At 40.0% G+C, this 18,464-nt stretch overlaps 1 protein-coding gene across 5 annotated transcripts; it reads left to right on the top strand.

Annotated features, from left to right (window-relative positions):
* The first annotated feature begins 95 nt into the window (after positions 1 to 95).
* On the top strand, positions 96 to 13,672 carry eef1akmt2 (EEF1A lysine methyltransferase 2). Of its 5 annotated transcripts, none has more exons than XM_048550685.2 (6): positions 96 to 321; positions 4,707 to 4,772; positions 5,698 to 5,828; positions 8,110 to 8,217; positions 11,362 to 11,578; positions 12,317 to 13,672. In XM_048550685.2, the coding sequence occupies exons 2-6, from the start codon at positions 4,715 to 4,717 to the stop codon at positions 12,409 to 12,411; spliced, it is 609 nt and encodes a 202-aa protein (XP_048406642.1). In that variant the 5' UTR covers positions 96 to 321; positions 4,707 to 4,714; the 3' UTR covers positions 12,412 to 13,672. The 5 variants fall into 5 exon arrangements, with proteins under 5 accessions (XP_048406642.1, XP_048406640.1, XP_048406638.1 ...); XM_048550683.2 differs by having other exon boundaries at positions 97 to 321; positions 5,714 to 5,828; XM_048550681.2 differs by lacking the exon at positions 96 to 321 and adding an exon at positions 1,570 to 1,726 and having other exon boundaries at positions 5,714 to 5,828.
* The last annotated feature ends 4,792 nt before the right edge of the window (positions 13,673 to 18,464 follow it).

The following is an 18,464-nucleotide window of genomic DNA, read 5'->3' as shown; positions in this document are numbered from 1 at the left end:
CTGAAGGTGGACAGCTTCCGCCCCCAGAGCGTCCTCATTTCCGCCCCGCTGACCCCTTGCTCTTTATATAAACTCAGCGCCGTCTCTCACATTGAGCAGTGCCCTTGGAGCTACAGTTGCGAAAAACCAAGTAAATAAACAATGACACCAGTGACCAGCTTGTCCAATCTATGATCTGATTATAACTCTCTCGACTGTTCCTCGAATTTGCTATTACTTGCTGTGAATGTCAGACATTGCTCCGTTCCGGTTTAGCCAAAGATACAAGTCACAGATTGGGATCAGAAGTCTGTATTAAAAGTAAATGGGGTCACTTGTTAGGTATGCATGTGTATTCTCACATTTGAACAAGATGTGAATATAATTTTGAACTTGAATGAAGCATTATATTTTTATACCTAGGACTATTTAATTAATCTGCCCCGAATATCTTTGCAGTCCGATGAGGGTATTTCCTTTAAGAGATAACAAGGTGTAGAGCTCTGATGCTGCTTGGCCTGCTGTGTTCATCCAGCTCTACACCTTCTTATCTCAGATTCTCCAGCAGTTCCTACTATCTCTGAGGATATTTCTTTTAGCGTTTTTTGGGGATTTTAGATGTTGATATGACTTTTAGAGGATTGATGTTCAACTTGAAAGTTCTGAAGAGTATATTTTGTTTATCTTGTGAAACTCCAGTATGTGAATAAAATAATTGGATGATGTTGATATATGCATGTTGCAAATTCGTGTACATGTTTAACCAATGCCAAATAATGGCGCCGATCTGTGCTGGATTAGTTAACCACAGATCTGATCCAATGAACCAGAATTAAATCTAGCAGTTGGAGAATTCAAAGCCAATTAATAAGTATATCTGGAATCAAAAAAGTTAGTGTCTGTAGTGGTGATCATGAAACTGTGGATTGTAATTATAATATATATCAAGTTAATTAAGGAAATCTCTCATTCTAATCTAGTTTAGCCTGAATGTGACTCCAAACCCACAATGCCGCTGCCTTTTGCTGTGGTCTAACAAGCTGTGGTGATAAAGGTAGCTCAAGTCATGTTTTCAAGTGTGTGTTGAGATGGGCAAGCTGGCCAGACATGACAATCATGTTTTGAGAATGAACTAAGTAAAGGAAATGAGAGGGAATGTGAGACCATCTCCACTGAAGGACAGCATTTATGAAAGGAAACTGAATCCCCATCATCTTCTCCAACAGCTCTGGGGCATTTATTGACAGTGCAAATTGAAAGTTGCCTCCCTGCTTCAAGTTTACATCAATATATGATTTAATAAGCAGAATAGATGTTGCTTTGTGTTCGGTTGTTGGCACAGTTCGATCAATCGGTCATTTTGTTGGTTATGTGTTATACGTGCTTGACTAATGATCGGAACACAAACTTCTAACGTTTCATGGGAGTGATGATGTGGAGGTGCCAGTTTTGGACTGAGGTGGACAAGATCAGAAATCTCACGACACCAGCTGATCTATCGAAGAAAGGAGGCGGCGAAACCTTAAATTTTGCCAGTCATAAATATGGCGTCCGCCTGGTAAGTCACACTTAGTGCTTAACACAGGCACTTTTCAGCCTTGATAAGCTGGACTTCCTGGGTCAATAGGGTTGCAATGGAAGATGCTGGGAATCCACATGGCTGTGAAAGGCAAAAGGATGCTCCTTCTCAGAGTCAGTTCTCGTCTAGTGATGAATTCCAGCCTTCTAAGTTAGGAACTAAAGAATAGTATGTAATAAATTTGTTACTTGCTCTTTATTATGTTGCATTTCAATTGCGAAACCTGCGTTATGCAGCTAGTGAGTGGAAAGTGACGAGTTAGCGCGGTACTTGTCGAAATTTCATGAAACTAATTCATCAGATGTTTCATCGAATGCACATTTCATGGAAACTCATATTGAAAATTGATCGAGGTAACTCCAGTGCTATCCTTCGCGGCAATAACACGCCTTCTGAAAACCTATAGCAAATTACTGTTTTATGAACAATCTTGAATAAGCTAAAAGTGGGACGAAGCCCTTAATTGGCAATCACCCAGGTATTGAATTGGGACAAAACGTAGAGAACTGCAGGCTGGTCGACACTAAAATAATCTGCATTCGTAGGTGGGTGCAGATGGGCAACTGTTCCAAAGAAAAGTAAAGCAACAGCCCTACATGAATTGTATACTTCCCAGATTCTATGGTCAGCATCCCATTGGCAAGATGATAGACCAGATGGAAAAACACTGATAATTGTGAAGTTGGAGTAATCCACTAGTTCGCGAACCCATTAAATTTTACAGCTACAGGTCAACAACAGCTTGCATTTATATAGCGCTTTTAACACTATATAAGGTCAGTTTTAAAACGTAGTATAACATCATGCTGTATTTGGATGCTTTTGGTAGGTTTTAACGTAAACCTTAAAGTATGAAAGTGAGGTGGAGAGAGGTTAGTTATTGCAGACTTCAGGTTTAGACAACTGAAGGCACCGACACCAAAATAGATTCATTAAAATTGGAAATGTTCAAGATGCCAGGATTAAAGGGGTGCAGATATCTTCAGGGATTGCGGAAATGGAGAATCAGAAATAGGGATGGGGTGAAGCTATGGAGGGATTTGAAGACAAGGATGAGAAATTTAAAATTGACTTTTTTTAATTGATTGAGACCTAATTTAAGTCAGTGAGTACAGTGGTGATTGGGAAACAGAACTTGGTGCACGTTAACACATGGGCAGCAGAGTTTTGGATGACTTCAGGTTTCCTTAGGATAGAATGTGTGAAGCCGTATGTTGTGTTGTCAAGCCTATTGCTGTGGAACTAGTTGCTCTCTTAGAGGTAATGAAGGATATTTTCCAGTTGGCAGGCAGTAAATAGTCAGGTGGAGCATGGATTAGTACTTGGCTTCAGTAATTTGTAATAATGTCTCAGATAAAAGGCCAAGAATATCTGAGTTTCCTTATACAAGAATAGCAAGTAGGCAGTAAGGAGGATGCAAAGAGTCTTCAGAGAGATATCAGGGTTACATAAGTGCGCAAGAGGAAGACAGATTATAATATGGGGAAATGTGAGATTATCCACTTTGATAGATAGAATGTAAACTCATAATATTACTTGGACATTAAGAACTTTTTAAATGTTCACCCAATCTCTGTATTCTCATTCAATATCATGAAAATGCAGAATGGGTGATATACCTCAGCCTCCCCTTGACCATTCTACAGCCCATTTGATTCACATCGTATAAAAACAAGAAACATGATACAGCAAAGGTTGTAGGAGGATTTGAATGTTGTGTATGTAGCGGTTGTTGTGGTCAGGGCCAAACTGGGATTGCCGGAATGTAGATTGCAGTCCATTTGGGATGATCCAGTTCCATAGGCAGACACTGAGAAAGGCAATGTGGCTGTAATACCTGGTTTTCTTCAGTATGTGGTCGAGCAGTTTCAGGGCCGAAGAGATGACCAGAGGGTTGCAGCGGGAGACAGCGGACTTCTTTAAGGTGGGCATCTTTGGAAGAGGCTTTGCAGTGGAGTTATAACTCACTCAGAGATAGTAAGAACTGCTGATGCCGGAGTCAGAGATAAGTGTGGAACTGGAGGAACACAACAGGCCAGGCAGCATCAGAGGAGCAGGAAAGCTGATGTTTTGGGTCAGGACATCTTGGGACCGACCCAAAACATCAGCTTTCCTGCTCCTCTGATGCTCCCTGGCCTGCTGTGTTCCTCCAGTTCCACACTGTGTTATCTCTGACTCCTGCATCGGTAGTTCTTACTATCTCACAGCAAATGTTATGGTCCCTGACAATATTCCAAGTGTAGAACTGGAGGGTTCTGAAGAAGAATCATAATGAAATTAAATTGTTAACTCTGTTTCTTTCTGTCCACAGATGCTGCCAGACCTGCTGAGTTTCTCAAGCTCTTGCTGATTTTGATTCAGATCTCTGTCGTCTGCAGTACTTCATTATTAATAAAGCTGAAGGCTTCCACTTTGAAACTTGCTGCACTCTTAATCACACTGTTTTTGTACAACCACAACACAGACATCTATCCAGTAACGTAGAAAGTTGCGCAGTTATGTCCTGTCTACAAAAAAGGATGTTTCCAATCCAGCTGATTATGGCTCCATCAATTTGCTGTCAATTGTCAGCAAAGTAATGGGAGCGGGTGACATCAACAGTGCAATCAAAGATCATTTAAGACTGCTTACTGATGCTTAGTTTGGGTGCTGACTGGACTATGAGTTCTGACCTCGTTAAATCTGATGTCCTGCTGGACTCACATGCTGGTTGTTAAGTGTTAGTTCGAGCCACTGGATTACAATCCGTTAATGTTACCATTATGCTATCATTCCTGGTAACTATAAAATCACTTTTTTGGTATCGTTTTTAGCTACATATGTTTGAGAAATTCAATATACATCCTTATAATAGTTGTTTGAGCTTGACTATTTTAGTATCTGTGCAACAGAATCACATGACTGAATATTGGCATCATCTTTACTGCTCATGTACACTTCTTTCACAATAATGTGGATAATAGTAATGATGAAAACAGGTTTGAAGACCCCATTCTATAGTTCTTTTGAGAAAAGCATTCATGATGGCATTTCATCCTTAAATAAATGAGCTTGTTAAATTGTTTTATTTTGCTCTTCTGCCTTACACTAATCTTTTGCTATGAACATTTAGTTTTATATATCTGAGTCCTTTTTTTTCTTATTATAGTTGGGATCATGCTTATGAAAGGGATTTGCAGTCCTTTTATGATTCAGGCGATGTTGGTGAGATTTGGTAAGAACCAAAAATGAAAGATTCTTATCTAGATTCTATCTCTTTCCCCTTAGCCAGCCCTCTCTTGGATATTTTATTGAATGGAACAAATACTTTCAAACAATTAAAAAAGAGTTCTTACATAGTGTGATGCATATTAGTGCCCAGCTGTCAAGTTCATTGTGGAGACGAGGACAATTTATTTGAATTTTCGTCAGGCTGATGCTTGATGGATAGTGCATGGCCGTGAGCTATCTGTTTTCTTTATATGGCCACTCTTATGTTCTGGCAACTGTCTTTCTCATGGCCCATATGCTGTAGGCCAAAAGTGACTGCTGCCGGCCTTTGGCACAGGTTCCAGGCAAGCAGCTCCCACCACCTTGAGGCACTAAGCATCTTTAATCGGACATTGACTTATGGAGAATAATTGCAGTCTCGAAATTAAGAATAGTGTCCAGACCATGAGACTGTTGTGACTCAGGTTTAGGACCTGAAATGCATCGTGGTGTTGGGCTTCTGACCTCACTGATAATTTGGCCCACTGTGTTTGTGCAAAGGTTGGAATTTATTGGGTTGTGACTGGAATGGTCACTGCTACTCATATTCAAACACCATAAATGAGTGGGCACTCTTGGCAAAGATTCAGTGATCTGTTTGTGTATTTGCATGGAAGATTTATACATCAATTTTAAAGATTATTGAATTCGTTCATATTCCAAATTAGTGTCTTTTAACTTCAAATATATGGTTTGTGAGAAAAGTAAACCTGCAAAGCTTGTGAACGGTAAATGCAATTTAGTTAAGTTAGCATCTTACATGGTCCACCGTCATTACCTTGTAAGTCTTGCAGAAATATAATTTCCTGCTTTATTTTCTTCGCTCTTATGTTATTCGCAAAATAAATCCATCTCGAATAGTAAATAATGTTTGATTAAAAGTCGCAAAGTTTGTTGTCCTCCTAGGTTTGGTGAAGAAAGCGTGGATCGTGTCATAACATGGTTAGAATCGCAAAAAATTCCCAAAGCTGCTGCCCTGCTGGATATTGGGACAGGAAATGGGTATTTTTTGATTGAACTTGTAAGTGTATTTTGAAATCAGAAAAGAAATGACTAAAATCTAAGTGTCACCATAAACCTAACTTAGTCCTGCCCACACTCCAGCTACCTACCCATTACCCATATCTTTGCTGGAGTGCTGTGAATGTGAAAACCTTACCTTACAATACATCGTCTGCTTCTGCTTCTGTTTCAGTAAATCTTTTGGCTGCATTGTCTCTCATCATTTGAAGCTCCTTCCCTGGATTTTCAGCTTTGTTAACTTCCTCAACATAGAACATAGAAAAGTACAGCACAGTACAGGCCCTTCGGCCCATGATGTTGTGCCGTGGAATAATCCTAATCCAAAAATAAAATAACCTAACCTACATGCCCCTCAATTCACTGCTGTCCATGTGCATGTCCAGCAGTCGCTTAAATGTTACTGATGACTCTGTTTCCACGACTACCACTGGCAAACTATTCCACGCGCTCACAACTCTCTGCGTGAAGAACCTCCCTCTGACAGCTCCTCTATACCTTCCTCCTAACACCTTAAAACTATGACCCCTCGTGGCAGTCAATCCCGCCCTGGGGAAAAGTCTCTGGCTATCGACTCTATCCATGCCTCTCATTACCTTGTACACCTCGATCAGGTCACCCCTCTTCCTCCTTCTCTCAAGAGAGAAAAGTCCGAGCTCAGTCAACCTCTCCTTGTAAGACAAGCCCTCCAGTCCAGGCAGCATCCTGATAAACCTCCTTTGCACCCTCTCCAAAGCCTCCATGTTTTTCCTATAATAGGGCGACCAGAACTGGACACAATATTCCAAGTGTGGTCTCACCAGGGTTTTGTAGAGCTGCAGCATAACCTCGCGGCTCTTAAACTCAATCCCCCTGTTAATGAAAGCCAAAACACCATATGCAAACTTAACAATCTTATCCACTTAGGTGGCAACTTTGAGGGAGCTATGAACTTGAACACCAAGATCCTGCTGTTCCTCCACACTGCTGAGAATTCTGCCTTTAATCCTATATTCAGCATTGTAGTTCGACCTTCCAAAATGTATCACTTCACATTTATCCAGGTTGAACTCCATCTGCCACTTCTCAGCCCAACTCTGCATTCTGTCAATGTCTTGCTGAAGCCTGCAATAGCCCTCGATACTATTAACGGCAGCTCCAATCTTTGTGTCATCAGCAAACATACTAACCCACCCCTCAACCTCCTCATCCAAGTCATTTATAATGACTTATTATAGTTGGGATCATGCTTATGAAAGGGATTTGCAGTCCTTTTATGATTCATAAAAAGGCCCAAGAGGCCAAATCACCCTGTATCCCATACCTCCTGACTTTATGAATGAGCCTGCCGTGGGGAACCTTATCAAATGCCCTGCTGAAGTCCATGTACACCACATCCGCTGCTCGACCCTCGTCAGCCTGTCTCGTGACCTCCTTAAAGAACTCAAGAAGATTTGTGGGGCATGACCTGCCCCTCTCAAAGCCATGCTGACTCCCTTTAATCACACTATGCTTTTCCAAATAGTCATAAATCCTATCCCTCAGAATTCTTTCCAAAACCTTGCTGACTACAGACGTAAGACTGACTGGTCTGTAATTTCCAGGGATTTCCCTATTCCCTTGCTTGAAAAGAGGAACAACATTTGCCTCCCTTCAATCTTCCGGTACGACTCCCGTGGAGAGTGAGGAAGCAATTATCTTGGCCGGCAGCTTAGCAACCTCCTTTCTAGCTTCCAGGAGCAACCTCGGATAAATCTGGTCTAGTCCTGCGGTCCTATCAATCTTAATGTTTGCCAAAATTTCCAGCACATCAACTTCCTCAATCTTGATATGTTCAAGCCTGTTTTCCTGCTCCTCAAAGTTCTCATTCACAACAAGGTCCCTTTCTTTTGTGAAAACCGAAGCAAAAAACTAATTTAGGGCTTCCCCTATCTGCTCAGACTCCACGCACATCTTCCTTTTGACAAAGTTTTTTGCTCGATACCACCTCCTCCTCTGAACCCTAAATCTAGACCTGTCTACTAGCTATCCACTTGCCTGCAAAGAGCTATGAGACATTTTTATGTTTGTAATAAATACTATAAATATGTAAGTTACTTTTTAAAAAATTGCACAGTAAATACTAATTTCCAAAGCATTTTTAGTTCGAGCCTGCTGTTTAGCTTATTTTGGACTGTCAGATCTAGGATAAATCTATCAATTATATCATGACATGCAAGTGAAGGCAGCCAGAAGCAGGCCATTTTATGTATTATTAAATACATTCTGAGCTGATTGTTGGTAACTCTATTTCCTTATTTCAGGCAAAATCTGGATTTACCAACCTGACTGGAATTGATAATTCTTCTCCTGCAGTAGAGCTTGCTAAAGCTATTGCTGAAAAGGAACACGTTGTGACTTTGAAATTACAGGTTAGGATTTTAGCGAACATTTCCTTCAAATGATTGTCAATTTTATGCTCATCAAATTTATCTTTCTTCTTTTTTGCTCTTTTTAATTCTATACCTTTCCTATCCCCCACAAGAACTCTATGACATTCAGAAACATGGAAGTCAGCAAGCAACTTCCCTCATGTCTCTGCTAATATCACATTTTGACTGACAGCTGGAAAGGGGTGGACATAACTGCATTGACTCAATAAATAATTATTCTGGCTAAGGATAAACGTTTTGGTGTTTTCTTTCAGATGGTTTGAAGAAGGTTGGGAATTTTCACTGCTCAAAAATACTTACAAAATCCCGCATCTTACTTCCTCTGTTGAAACATAGATGTGCAGTGTTACAAGGCTAGTCCCTTATAAATTTCTGACTTGTCATAACCTGTGACTAGAAGATAATTTCCCTTCATGAGCTAGCCCTCCCTTCACCCCTCACCTGTTGATGACTGTGACAGAGTTGTGGCTCCAATGATATAACATCTTACTTGTCAATCTGCTTGTGTATTTTTTTTGTGACCCAGTTGCTTATTGAATTGTCTGCTGTTTTCATTGTAATGCCTTAAACTTTCCAGTTTTTAAACTATGAAAAATACTCAACAGAAATTCTTGGGAAATGGCTGCTGCACTCTTTTCATGCATTTAAACTCTCTTTTCTCCTGCTGGATTCACCACTTCCTTCATTGGTGGAAACGGGAATGATATATGGAGTATGAAGTTCTCCATGTTTGCCCATAATATTGCTGCAACGGCCAAAACTGGTTATATTGTCATCTCTGTCTCAAGAATGGAAATCATTACTTGATATTTGAGGAGCTCCAACTAATCTACATGAGAGAACAATTGGCGAGAAAGGAAATTTGTGTGATATGAAACTGAAATATAGCCTGATAGCTGAAAAGTGGAGGCTAAAAGGCTCTAGTTAAAGATTGATTCCTGTTTCATCCTCTTCCAAATTTGTGTGTTATTTTTCTAAAGAAGATAGGAGCAACTTGCTTGGAAATATCACTCTTTCCATGCAAGAAGACCTCTGAGAAGGAGGGAAGGGATCAGGTGGAATCACATGGAGAGAAATTGCTAGGTTAGCATTGTGAAACAAAGAGATGTTTGGAAAGCAGAGAGGAAAGTGATACAGAAGAGGGTGTGAGGAGAATTCCAATCTTTAAGATTATGCAGGAACCTGAAGCAGAGGGACAGGAGTAGGATAAGGGAGGGCTGGTTGACTGGGCAATAAGAATAAGAATTTTGAATTCATTGTAATGATGCATTGGATGCTGGGGAGATAAGATGATGGGAGCATGTGACTTAGAATACTTGGGAATTTTCCTGTATATAAGTCGCAGTTTATGGTAAATTAATGTTAAGATGTAGGATAGTGCAGTCTAGCTTTAAGGTGATGACAACATGGACGAAAGGTGGAGAATGTTACAAACATGGAGTAAATTGAAATGGAATAGAGAAAGCATAGGGGAGAAAGCTGAATTTGGTAATCAATGTGTTAGAGATGCTGTTTGCAGCTGAGGGATTGACTTTATTTTACCAACAAGCAGTTGGAAGCTTTGGCACATAAAGTATCTTTTATCTGAGACACAATGTGATGTTTAACTTGTTACCATCTTCTCCTTGATATGGGTAATCAGTGCTGGTATAGCCAGCAGTACCCATTTCCCATGAACAAATTAAAAAGAAACTTCAGATTTTTAGGTGGGGTCAGTGACATAAAACTGGTTGTTCTTATCTTACATGTTGACGCTGATTTATGTTTGAAGAAAATGTCACTAAAGGGCAGCAACATAGATAGTGAAGAGAAGGATGTAACTGAGATGGTTATCCAAGCAGAGATAAGGTGTATGTGGAAGCAATTTGGTTACAGCATTGCCTTAGCTGACAGGAGAACGAGGAAGGGGAAGTTCCACAGACTGGATAGCTGAGGAGGTATGCAGTGAAATGAAATAATTATTGATATTTAAGATATCAGAAACTGAGGACGAAAGGAAGGGAAAAAGTAGTCACAATCACAAATGTACAAGATAACATTTATGACTTTGATTAGTGTGGTCTCAGTATTGTGGATGGACCAAAAGCTAAATTAGGTTAATTTGAATAAGAAATGGCGCCAGAGTTAAGGGCCTATTTAGAAGGTACTCCAGGACTTTTGCAAACAAAGGAACCAGTACAAGAATGGTATGCTGTTTAAAACAAGTGAAGGGGTTTAAATATTTTGTTGTTTGCACCTGTGATATGGCAATGCAAAATTAATTGCCTTTCCAGTTGCCCAGTGGGCATTAAAAGTCAAACGTAATGAGTGACTGGAGTCAGATATAGGTCAGAGGAGTAGGTGGAACACATTCCTTACCCTTAATCATCAGCCAAATATTTATGACAATCTGGCAAATTTGATGGCAGTTTTCTGGTGCTAGCGCTAAAATTGCTAGGTTTATTGACATAGTCTGGTGTGGTATGATTTGAATTGAAAATTTCTGGAATCCAGTTTATGTACCAACACCATTAGGCTATTGATCTGCACAAAGTGAGTTTTGCAGGCAGATAAGCGGCAATTTTGAGGAAACTGCAAGTAAGAGAGCCCAGGATATCAGCTATCAGGCGTGAAGTTGAGTATTCAGAAGCTGGAATGGAAGGGACTTGAACAAGGTGATGGGCGTCATGGATAATTGAGATTAAGTCAGTAGTGAAGTATTTGCAAAGAGTAAGCAAAACGTATTTGAAGAATAGCTGGGGAGAACCAGGAGAGGGCAAAGTTTGGAATGTTCAGAGAAGGCAGTAGCTTTGATGTAGTCAGTCTCAAGTTTGATCTTAGAGTTCAGTGAGTTCCTCATGTTTTGGCTCTGGGTTGGGGATGGGGAGGTTAATCTGTGAGACTGTGAGCCATGGGGGAAAGGAATTTGAATATTATGCTGTCAAGTATTTTGAGGGAAAGGGAGTTGGCTTGTACATCCCATTTTAGGAAGATTATCTGGTTAGTTGGAATGTAGAGTTAATGCAATTAAAATAGATCTTTGGGTGTAATTGGTTCATACATTGTACAGAGTAATTACTCTGAAGTTAATTGCTGGTAACATAATGAGATTCTATTCTGAACATAATTTCCCTTTGCTTCTAGGTGGAAGACTTTTTACACCCATCTCCTAATCTTTCTCAGTATGAAATTTGCATTGACAAAGGTACTTTTGATGCCATCAGCCTTAGCCCTGACCATTCAACTGAAAAACTGAGTTTATATCGGCAAGCCTTGCATAGTGTCCTGAAGGATGGAGGCCTTTTCCTTATAACAAGCTGTAACTGGACCAAAGAGGAACTTGTCAGTCACTTCCACGAAGGCAAAATATTTTTATCAGTATTTCATTGGCGTTTTAAATTACCAGCTTTGTTGTCTTTAAGCACAATTCTGCTATTGGTTAATTAAGAAACAATAGCTTCAAAATTATAATTTGCTATTTGGGCATTTTATTTCTTGCTGTGTACGGTGTCTGTGAAGTTTGTGAAACTGATTATAACTATTGTCGGAAGAGCAGTGTTTGATATGGACGATGAAAGAAAAGTGTGTAAATGCCAGATGCTAAGACAGCTTTGATTTACAAGTCTTCTTTTACCTTTCTGTCACTTAATTTGGTTCCTCCTCAGTGCCACAGAACATTCCCTCCTAGCTATAAACTTTAGGGACACTGCCTTTGCCATGTCTCCAGTGACTGCTGACAGCGATCAAGTGGCAAGAAAGAGCCTTCTGTTGCTTCCCTCAGATTTCATTAGCTTATGAACTAAGTTTATCTCCCTCAGTATTTGTGAAGCATAAGTACTGCAAGATGATCCCTCAGCACATCTGCTACACCAACTTAAATGAAAGTCTGACTTCTGGAGGACACTGTACCATAACATACTAACAATGTGGACTGTCGTTAACTTGTATCAGGCTTGGGCTATTCCTGACCTCCAGTCCTACATTGAACATCCTCTTAAAGGATTTAATGGGCTATGTATTAGAGAAGTATGCTTTAAACTGCCAAATTAACTTTTAAAGATAATAGCTATGAATAATAAAGCATTTTGTTTTATTCCAGGATTTGAGCTGCTGCAGGAGCTACCGACACCCAAATTCCAATTTGGAGGCAAGACTGGACATAGTGTAACAGCACTGGTTTTCAAGTGGAAATGATAAGCCAGGATAACTGCAGAACATAAGACTCTCTGAGTGGTCAGCTCCAAACTGCCGTTTTTCGCAGACCAGAATTACTTTAACAAGCTGCAGCTGATCGCATGAGTTGAGCATCCCTATTATTAATACATTTTAATTTCACAATCTTGCCATTTAATGGGCCCTTCATTGTGGAAATGATCATTTTCAGTACGAACTCAATCACTCACCAAAACCTGAAGTGATGACTAAGAGTTGTGATAAGTTAGTTTGAACTGATCTGTGACGTTTTAAATGAAGATTGTTATTCCCTTCCATGCCCCATTACAAACACCACACAAAGTATTCACAAAGTGCACCAATGGCCTCTAGTGGCAGCAAGCTGGGAGTACATGAATCTGTGCAATCACATTCATGCCACCTGTACCTAGCCATAGAAGTAGGGCATTCACCTGTTGAGCCTGCTCATATTTGGGAGAAACTTTGATGCCAAAAAAACAGATTGCAGTTCAGTCACTTATTCCAAAAGTGCTTTGAGTTCAAGCCTTATTTTGCATCACATTCAGAATCTGTATTGAAAGACTTCGGAAATTGTTTTAGTGGATAAAGGTAGGTGCTGGAAATCTGAAACAAACACAGACAGCTGGAGAAGCTCATCAGGTCTGGCAGCATCTGTGGAGAGAGAAACAGAGTTAGTGTTTCAACTTCAGTATGTCATTGGACTAATTCTGTTTTCTGTCTCAACAGATGTCGCCAGACCTGCTGTGTTTTTTTCCGAGGTCTGTTTGTTTTGTTTTGGTGCATGTTACATTTCAGAATTATTGAGGGTGTTTTGAAACCCATTTAGAACATTTGCTCTCAAACTTACAGGTTTAGCCAATGCAATGTGTTAATATGCATGGGGTGTGCATATTTAAATGTAAATATTTACAAGCTAATACACCTTGGCATACATGGATTGAGGGTGACAGCCAATGACCTTCATAAATAAGGAATTTTTCTTCTACATTAAGCAATTCTGAAGAAGAATCAGAAGTTAACCCTGTTTCCCTCTATAAATGTTACCAGAACTGCTAAGTTTCTCCATCATTCTGTTTGTTTTGTGTTTTTTTTTAAATGCTGACTTATGATTTACAATCGACACTTGAGAAGCTGGAAGTTCCTGATAAAAAGAGTAATGCATAAATTGGAATGGAAAAGTTGGAGAAGAAAATCACAGCTCTATGTTAATTTTGATTTGTTATAATAGCACAATAGCATAATAGCACAATAAAGTGCTAGTCCAGTGATGTTAATATCTGTCCTTTGTATGTTTTCTTTTGTTCCCAAGCATTCCTGATCTTATTTTTCCTCATTTCCTTTTGACTATTATCTTCCTGTTCCCTGAAGGGGCTATTTTTGACTGGGATACAAGTCACAAGTGTTAATTTTAGGAAGGTACATCATTAGATAATCAACCCTCCACTATCTTCCAATTCACTACTCTTTCTCTCTGTTCATACCATTCTGTCAGAGGGCATTGGACTTCCACTGGATGGGTCCATGACGTAGTGCTTTTCCTGCAGGAAACTTCCACTGTTGGCATTTGGAAGGATTTACAGGCTAATAATCAACTACAAAGAGCTTCAAAGTTTTGAAAAGACTCTTGACCTGCTCCTGACAACTGCCCAACTCTCTTACGTCCCCAAGCGAACAGTCCACCTGAGACTTAATCCTCCCCCTCACTCTCTGATGGCCAGTCAGAGCTCATCCTCTCTTCCCCCAACCTGCCTGTGATATAATCACCATTTCTCTTGCCTTCAAGCCCATGTCTTTCTGCCAGAAGAACTGCCAGTTGTTCCACAGATTCTCTGCCATGGTTCCAAATCTCTGGCTGAGTTAAATCATTTATATTGTACTGCCTGCTGATTTTTCCAAACCCACACTGCTCCCCACACCACCAAAAGCACATTTGCTGCAAATGGGTTCATCAGAAAGCCTATCAAAAGCAAGTGAGAATTTTAATCTGGTTGCTGGATCAACTTTGTTCAATATCTCCCTTTTAGACTTTGGGAGGTGGGACTGTTGCATACTGTGCCCTGCAGGGTGTCTATTGGAAAGCCTAACCTATAGGTTCTCCATAAAGTGACAGTCCACCCTGACTTGGAACATTTACCATTGCTTCACTGGCACTGGGTCATAATCTGGAGGTTTAATGTCAATATGAGTGTACCAACTGAAGATGGACTGCTGTGGTGCAAAAAGGCAGCTCACTGTAACATTTCAAGGACAATTAGAGATGGCAAGAGCACAGAAACAAAGAATGCCCTTGGGCATGGGCAATACTGCCTCATAGTTTCTTCAGTGCATGGAACACTGATGTCTGTCAATGAGCTAGTCACACCTGTCCACGTGCAAGGAACCCTGCATCAACAGTTTAGGAGGAACATTGGGTTCATATCACACCATAGTAGATGGTGGAATTTGATTTCAATTAATGAATATTGAACTTTTCCCTTACTTAAAGGAACTGCCTTTAGATGTTTTGGTTGGATTTCAGCTTGACGCTGCTCCTCAATGATTACCCCATGTGCAGAGCGGAAAGATTGATCAGAAGTCCACCTCCTGGGTCTGGCCAAGGTGGGTGTCATTTGGTCCAAGCAAGAGGCCATGGAGGAGATTAGGCAGCTTGCTGTCTGCCCCTCTTCTGGTTACATCCACACAGACCTCTTAAAAATAAATAATGGGAATTGTTGTATTCTCCTGACTGCAGAATTGTCAAGTAAACGGTAGGTGGTGGTCCTTGTCACACAGATAGCCACCCAGATCACTCTCAGAAAATATGACTAGCCAGAGACAGAGTGATATGCTCTTTAACTGAAGGAATTATGTAACATCTTCCTTTAAATCTTTTGTCTCTTAATAAACAAAATATAAATGTTTACTAAACATCGAAACTAAGTAACAGATATTCAGAGTTAAGTAAATCAGGTTGGCAGTCAAATTTCAATGACTTCCTATCAGCAAGGTGGCAAATACTGTATCAAGCTAAGTCATATTTGTGCAAATGTCTAGTGGGAAATGCTGGCAAATGGGACTAGATTAATTTAGGATTGCTGGGCAGCATGGATGAGTTGGACCAAAGGGTTTGTTTCCATGCTATACAGGCCTATGACTCTAAATAGAAGGTTCTAAAGGATCATTTTGAAGGTGAGAAGGAAATGATAAGGCAGTGACACTGAAGGAGGGAATTCAAGTTAAGGGGTGGCAAAAGAGAAGCAGGATAGTGGAAGCAATGCAGATGATATACGTAAAGGGACAGAGTTAGGAGAGAACGACAGATAAGGAAGGCAATGCCAAACAGTGATTTCAAGGACTGAATAAGTATGAAATTTTGCAGCACTGGGGGAAACCAGTTAGCCTATCCTGCCTGTTCCAGAACTTGGGTACTGCTGAGCTAACCAATTTTTCTCACCTCCCTGTTTCTTTCCTTGGAGTCCAATAAATTTTTCCTTTTCAAGTATAAACCCAAATCCTTTTGCAACTCATGATCAAATCTCCTTTTGCTTTTCAGACAGTCCATTAAAATATTGAAAGGAATTTCTTTCATCTCACAGGAAGTCCTTCAAACTTTGAAAAGGGAGTAATGTTGAATAGGATAGAGGGGAGATTAATGATATTACCTCCAGGGAAACTGCTTGATAAACGAAATCATTGAGTTAATTAGGACAATTACAGGGAAAACTTTGACAATAGATGCTGTATGATGTCTAGTTTGGTAGGTTATGGATGACAGCGTGTGACTGTAAGTTCACACAGGAGCAATGTGACCATGCATACATACAGGAGTTTGACTGAAGAGTAGAGAGAGACAGTAAGATCTTGGAATTATTTGTTGAAGAAGATCAAAAGTGTGAGAGGATGATAATAGTGGGAGTGTAAAAGCTAGTGCAGGGAGAGGAAGGGTGGAAAAGCAAAAGAGCTTTCACCTGGATTTGGCATCCTTTTGCAATCGCAGTGCAAATGAGAGCAGCAGAATTTCAAACATTAAACAGAGTTTGCAACGTAAACATCAAACAGCAAGCTGAGAGTTTAAGCTTGGGGATTGGTGAAAGATGCAGTGCCTGAAGCAGGAAATAGTTCAGACAGTCAGGAGTCATGATCAGTCAGGAAGCCAGAGCATAGTTTGTGGCCTGCAAGGAGGTCACATTAAACCAGAGTCTGAACAAAGGTCAGTAAACTAATCCTGCACCCTACAGGAGTCAAAAAAATCTTAAGTGTAAGTCAAAGAATCTGGTGTCTGCCTAATAGAATGAAGTACAGAGTATGGAATATGTTACTCTTGATTACTTAATTTAGTTTTTTTTATGCCTGCTACATAACAATGTCTCAGTGTCACACAGAACCATGTTGCCAACCTGCGTGCAATTACAGAGTTTCCTATGTCAACCATCCACACCTATTCTTACCAGATGTACTGGAATTGATTTCCTTGCTTACTTATCCTCAGAAAAAAAACTCTGTCTGCAATACACTTAAAATTTTGTCCTTCGAATTTTGCTTGAAATCTGTCCCTACTATGTAGAATATACTGCATTTGATAGTAGTAAAGCTAATTGAATCTGAAAATCAAAACAAGTAAAACTGTATTGAATAATATGTGAAATGTAACAAATTTACTGATGGGAAAATGATGATTCCTGAAATGTAAATTTTACTGAATAGCTTTTAACCCATTTTTAAATGTTCTCATTGATGATCAATAACCTTGATATATGGATGACTGCACCTCATTTTGCAGCTTTGTGGTTATGTTATTTTGAGAAAGCTTTGACCTTTCTGTTTTCTAAACATGTGTTGCCTTTATGTTGAACCAAAAAATCTCAATGACTTTTTCACAACAGTGTGTTTTTTGTTTGGTGCCTGCTCTTTATCCTCATTTACCACTGTGGTAAAAATGACAGTTTTGAAGCTGTGATTTGTGAAGTAGTGTGTTTTCAATTATTCCTGTACAGTGCTGTAAACAAGCCAATCTATGGAAATGAGTAGCCCTGGGGTTATGGTGGAGGCACATGGATATTCTTTCACTTAGTGTTTGCTGGCTTTGTCATGAACAATCTGCTTTCTGACAGCAAGTTGATTACAGACTTGCTGAGAGTATCGTTCCAGCTGTTCCAAGTAACCCTAAAATTCTATCCCATTTTTCTGATTAACAACTGCTATCTCTACATATAATCCAATGGCATTATTTTCCTTTGAAAGCCCCATCCCAAAAAAATGTATAAATGTACAATACCTCTCAATTACACTCAACTTAGCTCCTGTGGCTGAGAGATTTGGATTCCTTTCAAGGCCTCAATATTCACTTCTTTGTCTATACTCTTCAGCTTTTCATTCTAGCCACTATGCTCTCTTCCTCTTCATCTGGATTTTTTTTTATCTCTTGCTCCCTCCCTTTGCTTTAACCAAATTTCATATTGGTTCGTTTGTGTCTTCAATGTGCAACAAGACAAATTTATTTACATCCCTGCTGTTCACTTTTTAAAAATTTGTTCAAGAGATATAGGTGTCAGTGGCAAGACCAGCATTTACTGCCAATTCCTAGTTGTGGTTGAGAAGATGGTGTGAGCTGCTTTCTTGTACTGTAATAGTTCACATGGTATAAGTGCATCCGCAGTTTTCTTCAAGATGTGGATCCAGGATTTTGACTCAGTGCCAATTAAGAAATGAAGATGTAGTTCCCAGTCAGAGGATAATATGTTTTTGTTTTTTTTTTGGTGACCGTTTTGAAAATGGTGATATTCTTAAGTGCCTGCTGCCCTTGTCCTTCTGGTACAGAGTACTGGTTTGGTAGGTTCTGTTGCAGTCAGTGCAGTCACATTGTGCCACACCAAGGGAGTGATTGTTTGCAGTAGTGGATGGAGGACTGGTCAAAAACAAAGTTGCTGGAAAAGCTCAGCTGGTCTGTCAGCATCTGTGGAGGACAAGACAGAGTTAACGTTTCAGGTCTGCTGACCCTTTCAAGTTGGCTGCTTTGCCCTGGATGTTCTTGAGCTTCTTAAGTGTTATTGGAGCTGTACGCAAAGAGGCCCTTC

Source organism: Stegostoma tigrinum, chromosome 20 (assembly GCF_030684315.1).
Source record: "Stegostoma tigrinum isolate sSteTig4 chromosome 20, sSteTig4.hap1, whole genome shotgun sequence".
Classification (NCBI taxonomy): Eukaryota; Metazoa; Chordata; class Chondrichthyes; order Orectolobiformes; family Stegostomatidae; genus Stegostoma; species Stegostoma tigrinum.
The sequence above is the reverse complement of the archived record's forward strand: the minus strand, read 5'-3'. Positions and strand labels throughout refer to the sequence as shown.

Excerpts from the sequence above, each read along its gene's own strand:
- eef1akmt2 (XM_048550681.2), top strand. The coding sequence starts at position 1,614 with ATGGAAGATGCTGGGAATCCACATGGCTGTGAAAGGCAAAAGGATGCT. Across the intron at positions 1,727-4,706 it reads AAGTTAGGAACTAAAGAATA|TTGGGATCATGCTTATGAAA; the intron begins GTATGTAATAAA and ends TTCTTATTATAG. Across the intron at positions 8,218-11,361 it reads TTGTGACTTTGAAATTACAG|GTGGAAGACTTTTTACACCC; the intron begins GTTAGGATTTTA and ends CTTTGCTTCTAG.